A 15,719-nucleotide genomic window follows, 5' to 3' on the forward strand; every position below is an offset into this window, starting at 1 on the left:
TGACATATGTTACGAGGCCAGTGGCAGAGCTATAAATTCCCCTACAAATTTGGTAGAACTTGATAATTTAGGTCTAAACTTTGTATTTGTATACATATTCTGTATAAATAATCAAACAAGAACTCCGTAAGTTGAATTTTTATAGAATCCATAACCCACAAGGAACCTAATTATATAAAAAATTATCACACCAACCAAAATTTCTTATAACGACAGAAAAGATCGACTCAAGAACCAATTTTATCTTAAGCTTAGTCATGTTCAAGGGTTTCTACTTTCTATTGTCCAAAAAATGTTTGCAAGTTTCCCAAAATCTTTTCCTCTCTCTTATACTTTAGTATGCGAGTCAAATTATATCACATAAAAGACCTCAATTTCAAATAAGTTCAAATTTAACTATATGAGCTGATTCTCAAATGATGAAAAATCATACTACAGGATAGAAATAAAGAGTAGTAGCATAGTTAAATCTGTGCAGAAATAGGGGAAAATACAGAAGGAAAGACAAAAGGTCTTAAATAGTTATGTCTTGGGATTATTACGACATAAGTAGCAGTAGTTCAGTTTCTCTGTTATATTTTGCATTATTCACTGCCACTGACACCTACTCATTCAATCTCACTTTGATACATCACCCTCTTCGATTTTAGGATTTCTTTTCACTGACTTAAAACGGACAAAATTAAATAACTCTCTATCATACACAACTCATAACCAAGATGAGACAAATTTTAAGACACAACATTCAATTAGTACTGCTCTTTCTCTCAATTGCTCTTTGGAAAGCAAAGCAAACTAGTGGCTATGGCCCAAAAGAAAGAGAGGTTGGAACACTCGAAGAAATAACTTTAAGCTGACATTAATTTTCTCACTTTTCTAAATATTAAAATTTCTAGCTCCGTTACTTCCTGGATCTACAAGTCAATCATGAAGAACTGAAAGGGGGCTCTCTTTTTTCCTATAGTTTTTCAAGGATGCAATAAAGCACACTACTTACTACTTTATGGAAAGACATATGATATAGACCTAGAAATAATTGAAACATTTGATGGTTGGATTTGTACGAAAAGAGTCTTGAGTTTACTTGAGGGTAAAGAAAAGTGCTGTCATTTCCAAATTGGGTTAACATGTGAGCCATAAAACAATGTTTTGTTGGATTTTTGGGGCATGCGTGACTGCCGTACTATTATTCCTTTTAACAAAAACACACTCGTCTTTCTTATTTTGTTCCTGTTTATGGCCATAATACTATAGCTTTACCCCCCAACTTTGTGCTTTTGTACATCACTTTTATCTCTTCTTTCTTGTTTGTCTCGTCTTTTCCTATAATTGGAGCGAGGAACACTTGTAAACTTTGTCTCCAATCAAGTATTCCATTTAAAACCAACTCTTAAGACGTCTCTTAGAGCAGCTCTCAACAACCAGGGTGTAAACATTATTCAAGCAACAAGGTATTTTGCTTGTATGGGTACAAACACCCCTATCCATGTTCCCTATCACAATCCTGTTTTGAGTCCTCATCACTGACCAAAGTCATGGACATCCCATGGCAAATATTCTTCTCGTGGTGCATTGACCAAAATATCACAAACTTATTAACAAGCATTAGCGATGTACACAATAAATATCTATTAGGAATTTCAAGAAATCAGAGAGAAACAACAAAGAACAATATCATTTCAAAAGTACTTGGTCAGAAATCAAAATCAATATAGAGCAGGATGTCACAATAGCAAGGTTCCAAGAAGATTGATGTAGCAAATATCTAGATCTATGAAAAATTAATGTTAATTTTGAAGAAAAAAAAAATGCAAAATCTATTTAAAGAAAAGCAGAAATTATTGGGTAAAGCAAAAACCAGGAGATAAAGTTCAAACTGGAAAAAGTCGTCTAAGAGGCAGCAAAACATTGTAATAAGAAATACAACACTCCAATCAGTAAAATAAAATATGCACTACATGTCCTTGTAACATTGACCTGTTTGGTTTTGCAACCAAAAGAAACTAGAAACAAAGCTTCGCATTGTTCTCCCAGAATAAATGGGCCAGAACTGATACAAGGGCCTTCTCGATTAGTAAATTATTAAGTAATTTATGTATTGGTCCTTCGGAAGCAAATCTTGAATTGATAACTGCATTACGAATGTTAAGGAAAGCAAGAACACTGTTAAGAAAAAAACATCCAATATGGTAAGTGCTAACCGAAGATAAGTTTTCATTATTCAGAAAATTATACTAAACTAAGTGGATACACAAATATTGAATGACCTGCAAATCAAACAGTGGTTGTTAGGGAGACAAAGTGTAGAAAAGATACTTATACATCAATTTGGGTCCTGTATACCCTCACTGTGTAAACATCAGGACCTGAAATGTATCTTGAGAGCTTGAATGAACCATCGCTTGCATTCAATTTGTTAAGGGAACTCAGATGAATCCCAAACCCACTGGGATGCACAAGGGGGATTCTTCGTAGAGCCGCTTAATACAAGACCCTCTTTGACCTTCCAGATTATATTTGCAAACCAAATGATCAATCAGAACAGAGTACAAATTTAGAAATGAAGTATGTAAGCCAACATTTTTTGTTTGTTTGAATTGTGAGAAAACTAGAAGTACTTATTGTGCATTTGCTTCCTTCAAACTGGTTGGTTGTAAAATACATCATCAACAATGACTGCAAAGAGAAAAATCCCAAGAAATTTCCTTATTAGCAAACAACAGTCAACTCATATCAGGTAGGCTTATACAGAATTACTTGTTGTACCAACATCTCGTCTACAATCATCAATTCCAAGGTACGAACACTTTGCTGTCCTGTAAACAATGACAAAGACCAAGTTAGTAGTTTCATACCTATCCTAACGGATACTACCAACTAAAACTCAAAAGAACTTTCCATTCAAAACCTTATGATATTCATTAGGGCTCCTGTGAGTTTTAGTAACAATTTCCAACAAAGAAATGTCAGAAATAGAGCTCAGTGCCTCTCCTTTTAAAGCCAAAGCTTGCTGGGAAAGCATGATATAATGGCTGCACTTTGATGTCACTGGTGTAAAAGCAAGCATACGAAACCATAGTTAAAATAGCGCAAATGGTGGCTTAGGTTTCCATTCTCAACGTATTCGTTTACTAAGAAGTAAGAACAAGGATCCTTCAATGCAATATCCTATCAAACGTACCTGCAATTGTTTCAGCACGTGAAATATTACCTCATATTCTTTATGACATATGGAGTGAATGAATTCATCATCAGCAGATCTGCTAAATCTCAAGTATGGCAGAGTTAAATCACCAATCCTGACTTTCACTATGAAAAGTATCACATTATCAAGCTAAGTGGCTCAGACCACTTTTGAAAATTGCATTACAATTACCACTAAGTTCAAAGATAGCTGAAGTTTGCAAGTTTAACCAACTATGAGTCCATGATGTTGATTTTTTTCCCCATAGACTGAGAGCAGGTGCCAAAGAGGTTATAATTAAGTAAGAAAAGATAGTATATCAGTATGAGTAATGAATTTACCAAGTCCAAGTGATGAACATGTGCCAAAACCTTCAATTCAGCAAGGAATTCTTTTGTTGATTGCATATCCATCTTCTTGATAGCAGCTTTCTGCATTTTATTGAGACAAGGGAGATTAGAAGCACGAGTAACTTTGACTATGGAAAATAATGCATGCCAAGTCAAGGCAACTATGTGAATGGTGCAACAGTGACATATTAAAGCAGCTAGAACTAGGTCGATGATCAATCTGAGTAACCGAATAATTGCTAATCATTTCAATCTAACAAGAATAATATAGCGAACCTCGCCTCTTAACTCTCCATAGTAAACAGAAGCAAAACCACCTTGGCCAATCTTGTAGGCTGTGCTGAAGTTGTCACTGGCATTAGCGAGTTCACCATATGAAAATTCTACAGATTTATCCACAGCAATCCTCTGGACCCTCTGGAGAAGCACCCTTATAAAGAGGTCCCCCTTCTAAAGAATTCTCAAAATTTGCTTGATCCGAGTCATTTAAAGAAATTACAAGGTTTATTCAAAGGATGAACCAAAACATTGCTTCCACAGAACAGTTGACATACTTTTATCATTAACCAGGATCGATTGCAGGAAGCTTATATTTTTGTAACGAATGGAAAATAGGGTAATATCTCTAACAAGTCATTATGATGAAGATGATGATGATTCCTCATTCCTAAGGCAATAGAAATGAGAAATGAGAAACAAGAAACAGGAATTTCCACCATAGAGTTTGACGGGTAATTAAGCATACATCAGTAAGATTGAAATCAATAAAACATGCTTATTACTACTGTGTTTGTAAGATTCCAAGTTAAGAAACAATTTTACTTCCGTTTTCCTGCCTCTATAAAAGGTAAGATACTAGCAAGACACTAAAAGGACTACCACAAGAACTACTGCAACCCGTATGCCAGCTATTGTTCCACCTGAGATTCCTGTCAATAACACAATGTTTAGTAGATTACAATCACATTCAGAGCGATTTTGATACCTCAGACTTGATAAGTTGAAAACGATGCCACTGTAGCAGTAAAGGCCAACCTTTTGAGCTGTGAAAAGCAAGAAACAACAAGTAGCTACCAATATAGCATTCATGAAATGATTAGGAGCTCATTGGGGTTGGAGAATATCTTTAAGAAGTTCTTAATGGTGGATAAGTTCCATTTTGATCTGCAATAAATTTCAGAAATAGAGATTTAAAAGAACACTATAACATCAGCCAACACTTGGCATATATAGTAACAGATATTCAAGTGACAATTCTAAGCTTTGACTTATTTCATACATGTCAAATCATTCGAAAATTCACTATGATTGTAGTATGCAAAATTATTCCTTCCCAATAATACACAATGAGCAGATTCCCTTTTAATGAATCTGCATACCTTTCTGTAAAACCTCATCCGAATTTGACTAATTGTACTTAAAATATGCAAAGAATATGAGTATAGAAGCCTTGGTAAAGAGATCAATTACCTTTTCCAGGAATGAAAACCAGACCACTTCCCCTGCCAAGATTTTTTTGAGGATTAGTAATGTTGTATTCTTCAGCATTGGGAATGCTGGCCACCATCAGAAACAAGTTACAAAGCAAGTAGACTCTAGCTTTACAAAGCTCCTACAAATTCTACTAACTCCTCTATTTCCTCTATACAGTTCTGTTTACACCAAAAAAAATAAAGTCTCCAGGCAGTTCCATTTCACATCATGGACTGATCTGATTTTGTCTTCAAAACACCTTCCATTTCTCTTCCTCCAGACTGACCACCATATGCAAGAGGGTATTATCCTCCACCATTTTTTCTGACTTTTACTTCCCCCTCTTTTCATCCAACAACTCATTAGATCGGCTGTATGTTCCAGCATTGTCCACACTGTCTTTGTGAGACTGAAAAACATGTTCCACAATTGGGCAGTGAATTTACAGTGTAGGAACAAGTGATTGTTTGTCTCCCTAGTCTCATTGCACAAAAAACATCTAGTCACCACAACTCTCCCCTTCTTTTGTAACACTTCATGAGTAAGACATGCCTTTCTTACCACTAGCCATGTGAAACATTTCACTTTTGTAGGGGCTATGTTCTTCCAGACATTTCTCCATATCTTTACCTCTTCCTCCTGCATAATGCTATTCTCCCTCTTGTATAACTTATTTACACTTCCTTCTGAACTGTGTCTCCATCTAAGTCAATCAGGCTCCATTATTGTCCCATCAAAAGTATCCACTTCTTTTAGCAGGTCAACTACTCTTTCTACCTCCCAATCATTTAAGTGCCTTCTGAAGTTTAGATTCCAACCCTGGGGGGACCAACAATCAGACACAACAATTTCAGGGTTGCTAGATAGTAACATGAGATCTAGAAATTTATCCTGCAGTGGTACTTCTCCTATCCAATGCCAAGATTTGCTTCAGGATATAGTCTTTCAACAACTTCTGTGGTACATTAAATTCATTGGCTACTGTAACCAAATTCTGGTCAGTGCAAAGAGGATAAGTTATAAATAGTCCGTAATCTTTTGAAACATGAGTATCCCCACAAGAGCACTTCACAATAATATTTACTATAGCATTTGCAGGAACAATTTTAGGATCATAACTGCTAGACTCCTGCAACTTTTCAACTGTTGTAAGGTTCGAACAATAAAGACGAGCGATTCTCGGATAAGTAGTAATAGTTGACCTGCACACCAAACTGATGGCCCATGAATTTCCCATCGACACAGCTACATGAGAAGGGAATATTAACTCTGCTTTGGAATTGAATAATATCTGGATTGGTTATCTGAGGCTTATAACTAAGAGTATTCTTGATGGTGGTTGAAAAAGTACTAGATATAAAAGTTAGGTTCGCGTTAGCATGAAGTTTTTGTGCAATGAGAGAACAAACTCAATTCTACAAAAATAAATCCAAAGACTCCGACTCATTTCCCAAACCCCAAGCAACTAAATTATAAACGCCAAGTCGCCAACACAAAAACTCACCTTATATTCCACAGAGGTCTTTGAAGGCTCCAGAAGTCAAATCATGTACAGATCTTGGGCAGTTTAGGTTAAACAAAAACAGTGGATATATCTGAGATCTACTTTGCTGCTCAATGTCAGAAGCACTGTCAAAACTCATCACTATGTTATTAAGTAATTTATGTATTGGTCCTTTGGAAACAAAACTTGAATTGATATCTGCATTACGAAGGTCAAGGTAAACAAAAACACCATAAAAAACAAGTACCCAATATAGTAAATGCTAACCAAAGTTTAGTTTTCCTTTTTCTTTGGCCAGAAAAATATACTGAAATAAGTGGATACAGAAATATTGAAGGACCTGCAAATTAACAAGTTTCATTTTCACACTTGGCCTGAAGGGAGAAACATCAAGTCGTGTGAGTAACTAACATATTTGATTGAGATAAAATCTGAAAGAGACCTAACCCTCCCAAGAAATTTGATAACATTACCTTACATCAGAGAATCCACCGTCACCACAACTTGGGGTGGAAGATTAATCATATTGATGGGATGACTGCCATGGAAGCTCAGACCAGATAGCTTCTGCAGAATGATGCAGTCTCCTTACAGCTCTAGTTTCTGCACAATTGTAGGAATTATGCATGATAGTTCAAACAAGGAGACACTGGGATGCACAAGGGTGGTTCTTTGGCGAGACTCTTACGGAGAATTCAAGACCCTCTTTGGGCTTCCAAAATTATATATGCAAACCAAAAGATCAATCATGACAGAGTACAGCTTTAGAAGTATAAAGTATATAAATCAATATTTTTTATTTGTCCGAATTGTGAGAAAACTAGAAGTACTTGGAGAGCATTTGCTTCCTTCAAACTGGTTGGTTGTAAAATACATCACGAACAATGATTGCAAAGAGAAAAATCCCAAGAAATTACCTTATTAGCAAACAGTAGTCAACTCTTTATTACCTGTTGTACCAACATTTTGTCTACCATAATCAATTCCAAGGTACAAACACTTGCCGTCTGGTAAACAATGGCAAGAACAAAGACCAAGTTAGCAGTTTTACACTTATCCTAATGGATGCTACAAACTAAAACTCAAAAGAACTGTACCTAAAAAACTTAGGATATCCATTTTGCTTCCCGTGAGTTTTGGTAACAATTTCCAACAAAGACACGTTAGAAATAGAGCTCAGAGAGCCTCTCCTTTAAAGACAAAACTTGCTGGGAAAGTATGCAACTCATCTTAATGTCTGTATTTGATGTATCTGGTGTAAAGCAAGCATACGAAACCATAGTTAAAATGGCCAGAATAAAAGGAAGCATAAACAGGAGATGAAAGAAACAGGCACATAGCTGGTCCCAATGCCAATTGTAACATATATCTAGTGGAAACTTAGATTAAGTTCAAAATAAGAGCACACAACTTATAGAATAACAAACATAAGAAGAAGAGTCCTATAAGGAAGTAAATCTCATGGAAAAAAAAAAAAAGAGTTGTGATAGAAGAATATTCCTTTGGAAAAACAATTATGATACTCGAATGGAGCATCATACTAAAGAAGAGAAACAGTAGTATCAATTTTCATATAAAGCATATGCCCTCGTCATGAAAAGAAGTTAACAAAGGAACCTATAGAATTCATTAAAGAGCTCACTGGTCACTGCCTTTTGAGCAAGCAACACACAAATTTGCAGGTGCAATTGGTCTTAACAATTAAAACTGCATGAAAGCCTTGCCATACTCACTTAATTATGATGTCCTCAGCAGCCCACAAAACATTAACAAAATCAGAAAAGATGAACCATATAATTCTCTATTCTCTTACATGACACAAACCTTTATGATCGAGTGTCTTCATTCAAATTACTACAAATCACAAACTCGTATAATTAAACTACTTAATTTTTGTTTTAAGTTGTAAGAGTGGAGACTTCAAGAACAACTCCACAACATTCCGTTCAATTTCTACGTGGTACCTGAATCGAGGTGTTGAAAACCAACCCCTCAACAATCTTTGTGGAAATCATACAAGATAATGACAGAATTAAACTCCAAATAGCCTCAGGCATTCTCCCTAAAAAGGTAAAAACAAATTCTCGAACATCCTTAACAGACGCTGCGAGAATAACAACCTAATTTCTTGAAATTCCTTGATATTTGCAATGCCAATATATTCTTGAAAACTATAATTTCTTTATTTTTTCTAAGAATACAAATGTAACTTCAAAAAAACAACAAGTTCTTCATTTTTTTCTTGAAAAGAAGGCATGCGAGAAATTCAAGACAACCTGACAACATCAAGTTCTCTGAGTTTCTCTTTTTAATGGATAGAAGAAGCAGCTAGATCGGCGGCATAATTGATATGGGGTTTAGGGTTTTGATCGGAGATCATTCCGATGGTAGCGTAAGAAGTTTTCACTTGAGCAGCTGGTCATAGCTTTCTGAACACGCGGAAGTAAAATTAATACAACACGTATTTACTAGTTAATAATTCAAATATAGTAATTTTTTGCAAATTTATAATTCTAATATTTCTTTAATTTTTTAATAACCAAAGTCTATTTACAAATCCAAATACAATGGGAAATTTGATATTATCCTATATATAATTTAAATTTTAACTTCTCCATTTTTTATAGGTTCATTCAGAATATAAAATTTATGGTTCAAAATTTGAATCCTTAGTTATAAAATTCTTAATTAATACTTTATACATTTTAAAATTCCAAAATTTTAATATTGTTTTATTTAAATTAAACTAGTAAAATGACTTGCACTTCACACAATAACAAATTAGATATTTTTCATATACTTGAGTATTAACACCATTTTAAATGTGAATATATATTTTTTAATCATCTCAAATACACCACAAAGTAGATACTACTAGATCAAACAATTGTAGAATAGGTTATCGGACATTAGTGTCGAAAAGAAATGTCTTGATACATAAAATTTATTTTTTGTAAATTTTTATTCCGAGAAGAGTTTATTCTCATTTTAACTTTTTGACTCAACTGTTTTTTTTCGTGTGTGCTTTTTGTTTTATTAATACTTTGATTTGCTTAAATCGAAAAAAAATTCAAAACAGACTTTCTATCTCAAATAGATAATGATAAAAATAATGAACATTCTACCTTGAAACCCCCCACTTAATTGATTTGAATAGATACGTTGTTATTGTAATTGGCTGAATTATTTTCTAGTGCAAATTTTAGTGTGTGAAAAAAGTTATTACGAAAGATACTTTATACCATCAATTTGTTCAATTTATTGATAATAAAAACAGACTCTAACTTAATCTTGTTTCATTTTAACCCTAAACTCTATTTTGGAGTTGGAAACTAATGATGACAATGTGATGAGATAAAAGATCAGAAAGCGATTGGCACAAACACAACTCAAGAAGTTAGGATTGAATGTTCCTGGCAGGAGGAAGTATTCAGTCGATTCCAGTGGTCAAAAATCCAGTAGAACATGACCAATTTCAGTAGCCAAACCTAAAATTGAAATTTCATTATTTATTGAACTCCATGGCATGATATCAGACAAAGCTGCAACACCATTACCTTTGGGAAATCAAAATCAGACTATAGCTAATCAGATGCGACGTTCGACTAACTTCACTCTTTCAAGCACAAGACATGGAACAATCCGCATAAGCTAAATCAAAAAAATTATTCAACTGGTGAAACTTTTCACTCTAAAACCAAAGGAAATTACTCCAAGAATATATATCTCAACATTTTTAAAAAAGGGAGTACATTTGCAATACACTTGGCTGACACTGCAAAACATCATCAGCTACCATTATTGACAGCAAGTGGAGTCTTCGCCACAAGAACAAAGCCTGATAGAGAGGGAGTTCAAGTAGTTACAATTTGAATATGATAATATCAGCACACAGTTAACAAAATTGAATTCTCCAAGACTATAAAAGAAATAGTAGTTTTGGAAAGATTAAAAAAAATGCTACTTTTTTCCATAAGCCCTGAAGCGAGACGCAAAACATGCTGAGCATTTCGCATTGCTTAATGTGCACTTCAGCGTCATCAAGGCTCTAAGACATACTTTCCTTACCAATAAGCGTCTCCAGGAGAAGCCACACTAAACAATTGATATTTCACTTTACCATAATTTTTTCCACTTCTTTGTCCATATATTTGTTATTCATGCTTATTATAATAAGTCTTGGACTAAACAGTAAACATTTATATTTGTACTTCTTCTCCATTTGTGCTTTTTAAAGCTTGCGCTTTTTTCCATTAAAGCTCACGCTTTATTTGCGCTTACAGCCCCAACAGAGCTTGGAGCCTTTTTGCGTTTTTCGCTTGTGATAACACTGAACTGACTAGGAAGGTAAGGGGACAGATTAGTGTACTTCCCTCTGGTAAAACACTTATCTGCCCTTGTATGTTGTTTGGTGTGATCAAAAGAAAGCAACACAAACTTTACTTTCTATGCACTATACAGTTCTTAATAAATTAGGAAAGCTGACTAGAATAATAACCTCATTTTGACAAACCTCATTCACTATTACCTATTGACCCACCTGAATCATCCTCTTCAATGGTTCAACCCAGCAAACAAATAAACAGACACTACATGATTTCTAATTCGTGCTCAGAGATGATCTAGTGCTTTAAGACAAAAGAAGAAGAATTTGCATAATATAACATCAAAATTGTTCATTCACTGTAAAGCAGCTTCAAAATTGTGGAATATGTTTTAGTGTTTACTAGGGGTTAGCTGGGTGATGCCAAAGACAACCATGGAGCTCCTTAATAGCTGGACAAGAATTGGCAACAGAGGGAAAAGTGAAGATTGGTGGAAGACTATTCCAGCCTGTATATGGTGGACTCTATGGAAAGAAAGGAATGCTAGGTGTTTTGAAGGACAAAATGATAGTTTTCAGAAGATAAAAATGAAATGCTTAAGTCTTTTATTTTTTTGGTGTAAGCAAGAGTTGGTAGGGGAAAGCATAGAGATGGTCGATTATAAAGGAAACTTGTAATTTTGCATGACTTTTTGAGGGTGTGCCCACCACCCTGTGGGATGTAAGTTTCCAATTCATCACCCCTTGGCTGATGATTTTTTTGTGAATACAAAGTTACCCTTATCTCAAAAAAAAAATAACATCAAACTAGTCAATACCCAAACAGGTTATGGAAAAAAGAATGAAATTAAGCTAATCCCATTTCAAAACCTTATCGACTAGTGCTATTTGGGGTAGATATTAAGTGATACCAAAGATGAAGCCAATCTTGCAATTTTAAGTCTTTCTGGCACATGTGGTTATGTAATAGCACATTATTTGTGTTAAAAGCATCAGTTGTAGTCAAATTTTGAACAGAATGTTTAATTGGGTGATATTAACACCATTACTATCAGCTGTAATATGGTGTTTTCTCATGTGAAAAAGGGAAAAGGAGAAGACTTGAAACTTCTAAATCGGTTGAAACTAGGGGTTTGCCAACCAGAGGGGAGGACATTAGAAAAGGAAAAAGAAGAAAAACTAGAACAGGGGTCAAAGGTGCTCATGACAGTAGGGAAAGAAGGAAGGGCACATCCGTCAAAAGCTAAGTTTTGGGCAGGGTAGCAAGGAAGGAAGCAACCTTCATTTGGAAGAGCCAAAAAGGAGGCAACAGTAGCTCAATGTGGAGGGCAGAACAAATGGGAGGCAATGGAAAGGTTATCAGAAAGGAGCAACCATTCGGTTGGAGGGAAGGGCGGTTAGGGTGCCACCAACTACGGAAAGGAAAAGCAGAGAAGGATAGAAGCAGCAACTACAAGGTCTCAGGTAAAGAAAGGAAGAAGCTCCTTTTACTTAAACATTATACAAACTCTGACAACTTTCTTTTCTACTTTTGAAATGGAAAAATCCATTTCTAAAAAAGATAGAGTGAATGAGGAAAATAGGGAATTAGGAACCGCTAAGGAAAGGGGGTTGGATAAATAGACAACAAGGTCTCAGGTAAAGAAAGGAAAAAGCTCCTTTTACTTGAACATTATACAAACTCTGACAACTTTCTTTTCTACTTTGAAATGGAAAAATCTATTTCTAAAAAAGATAAAGTGAACGAGAAAAATAGGGAATTAGGAACTGCTAAGGGAAGGGGGGTGGATAAATAGTTGGGAGTGAAATAGCTTTTTGAGGATAAGAGGGACTTAAACCCTCATGATTTTAAAGTTTTATAATATAATTGCATGTCTCTCTCAAATTTTAGGTTTCTTATGGGTTGATATACCCCTCTTGCGTTTCATCTGATAGACTCCCAACAGATATTCCTAAAAAGAATAATGCTCAAATTGCACAAACCTAGCTAAACAGTTCTTCCTTTTAAATCTAATTTCAAATAAACCCCAAAAAGCATATTTCTAAAACCTACTTGACGTTCTCATTATAGACTGCTACCAAAGTTTCCACTACATCCCGTTTTATTTTCCCACTAGGAGAGGGAGGGAATGGATAAAATCTCGTCAAGTGCTTAAAACATCAAATGGCATTCATTTTCCTTCCCAAAGTTAACTCAACTCTTACCTGATATCACTTGTTTCAATTAACCCTTAAGCATTGTCTTCAACATTTAGTACTCGAAGATATCACACAAACACAACCTACATACCATCCTACACCTTGTACGACTTCCATACGTCACCTTCTTCCATAATCAACCAAACACCGCAAAAAAAAAACATTTTCCTCCAAACCCACTGCACTTTAAATCAAGTGGGGACACTACATCTTCAGATTACATGTCTACAAGTCTTTACTGAGAAGGAACCAAAGAACCACCAATTCAAGACAAATGTGATAACTCCCCAACAATTGTGATTGAATAGAAGTTTTAAATTCCTCCTAAATCGGAATACCAGCTATCCAGCTCAAATTACTATCTATAGGAAACAATGAGGACTTAGAGAACTCCGAATGTGCCTTGAAAGCAAATTACTTATCAGTATCGGAGGAAATAGGTCCACATAAAACATAGTACAAAAGCAATGATAACGACGGCATACACAGTTGAATGATAAATAAACTGTTATGATAAAACCCCTAAAATTGAATCCCAATACCTTCATTTGGGGGAATATTAGTAGCTCAGTTCGTGCCAATTATTATTATAAAAAAAATTACCTTCATTTCTGGTAGCCGCCACCAATAGCATTCTCATCCTCTTCAACCTTAGCAGTCAAATAAGGCTTAGGAAAATCGTTGACATCAAACTTGTACTCCATCCTCATCTTCTCGACATCTGCTTTGGTGAGGAAGGTGCGCTTGATTGGAGGACGGTTACGCCTCTGGTCACGAGAATAATACTTGATATCAAAGACGGTTTCAGGATCGGATGTGGGGATGATGGCCTGAGATTGGGTAGTGGCGGGACAGAAGATTCTGTACTCTGTTGCCTTGGGTACAGAGGCTAAATACTCGGGGCTTGTTTGAGGTCCGGTGAACTCCCATGGCTTCTTCATGAACCGTTTTAGGGTTTGGATTATCGATTTCCCTGACGAAGCCATTGAAGAAATTTGCTCAATGAGATCTCTTTGATTTTGCGGTTTAATGCTGTCCTGAAATTGGGTAGGGATAATTGGACCTAAATCGCCTTGCTTATTTTTGTTTCTCAAATGTTTTATTTAAATTTTAAACATTTTTCTTATGAGTAATACACATAAATTGAAAAAGAAAAAAAAAAAAAAAAGGTGCTAGAAAATTCTAATTTGAAAATTTATCAACTACTTCCTCAGTTCATTTTTAGTTTTCAATACACATAAATTGAAAAAGAAAAAAAAAAGGTGCTAGAAAATTCTAATTTGAAAATTTATCAACTACTCCCTCGGTTCATTTTTAGTTTTCATGATAAGGTTCGCAATCTTAATAAAAAAAATTATTTGGCCAATAAATCCCTTATTAATTCTTGTCGTTATTTATATTAGTGCCTCTTAACTCTAGAATAATTTATATTAGGACAAAGTTGGAAAAAGATAATTATTTTTCTCTTAATTATATAAAATTGGCAGCTATTTTAGAACAAGTATTTTTAAAATGTATGAAAACTAAAGAGAAACAGAAGGAATAGCAAATTTCTAAAAGAAAAAGTTCGGATGTTCGAACAATTTAACACGCAGGAATAAGAGTCTGTTTGGATTGGCTTAAAAATAGCTTTTAAGTCAAAAATAAAAAATCAAATTGAAATAATTTTTAAGTTAAAAAAGAAAAAATAGGGGGAGACCTACTTTTGATTTTTAACTTATTTTTAACATTGTCAAACACTTTCTAACTTATTTTAAGTTATTTTTTGAGTTATTTTAAGTTATTTTTATATTTGTCAAACACTTCCAAAAATCAAAAATTAATTTAAAAGTAGATTTGACTAATTTTTAAGCAAATTCAAACACCCTCTAAATATTCATGTAGCATTGGATTGTATGTCTACTTAAATTGACTTATTTAAGTTTGTTTAATTGAAAATAAAGTTTAAGCATTTTTGTAGTATTTTAAATAAATTTAAAAATGGTTTTAAGTTGTAAAAAAAAAGAGAAAGTGAAAAATTATAAGTTAAACTTCATAATTTAAAAGCGATAATATTAGAAAGGAAAAATTGTGTATTTTAGCAAATCATTAATTCAAAATAAATATTATGGCTACAGTTTCATTTAATTTCGATTCGCAGCAAACACATTGTCATTCGTCTCTCCCCCCTAAATCTCGCTCACCACTCTCAGTTCTCTCTCTTACTTTATACAAACACAAATGTATAAATTGTTTTTGTGTTTGTATAAAGCGAGAGAGTGTATATACAAATACAAATACATATCTCTCCGTCATATACACTTATGATTATACTAATACAAATCTTCCCCTGCCCAATTCTATTTTGCCAATCTCTCTCGCTTGCTTTATACAAACACAAATTATACAAAGTATTCGTATAATCTGTGTTTGTATAAAACGAGGGAGACATTTAATATACAAATATTCAATTGTATATTAACACGATTCAAATTTTATGTAGATATTCACAAACACAATCATTGATACATATACATAGAAGTTACATATATACAATTATCTTAACCAATATACATATACAATTCACCTCTTTCTACTCTCTGCTTCTCTTGCTCGCCTCTCCTCTCTCTCTCTCTTAATCTCGCTCGCTACTCTAGCCTAACACAAAGAACATATACATATACAAATACAAAAATTATAGACACA

At 34.3% G+C, this 15,719-nt stretch overlaps 2 protein-coding genes across 2 annotated transcripts in view; one reads left to right on the forward strand and one right to left on the reverse strand.

Annotated features, from left to right (window-relative positions):
* Positions 1–15,719, forward strand: part of LOC125810727 (glycine-rich RNA-binding protein 3, mitochondrial-like) — a 193,882-nt gene that overhangs the window by 95,805 nt on the left and 82,358 nt on the right. The gene's annotated exons all lie outside the window — the stretch shown is intronic.
* On the reverse strand, positions 10,122–14,113 carry LOC125810735 (uncharacterized). Its single transcript, XM_049490217.1, has 2 exons — positions 13,638–14,113; positions 10,122–10,349 (listed from the first exon to the last, which is right to left on the reverse strand). The coding sequence occupies exon 1, from the start codon at positions 14,018–14,020 to the stop codon at positions 13,640–13,642; it is 381 nt and encodes a 126-aa protein (XP_049346174.1). The 5' UTR covers positions 14,021–14,113; the 3' UTR covers positions 10,122–10,349; positions 13,638–13,639.

Source organism: Solanum verrucosum, unplaced genomic scaffold, assembly GCF_900185275.1.
Source record: "Solanum verrucosum unplaced genomic scaffold, falcon-dt-bn FXZP01000032.1, whole genome shotgun sequence".
NCBI lineage: Eukaryota > Viridiplantae > Streptophyta > Magnoliopsida > Solanales > Solanaceae > Solanum > Solanum verrucosum.

What these genes read in the sequence shown, in the direction of transcription:
- LOC125810735 (XM_049490217.1), bottom strand. Translation starts at nt 14,020, where the DNA reads ATGGCTTCGTCAGGGAAATCGATAATCCAAACCCTAAAACGGTTCATG.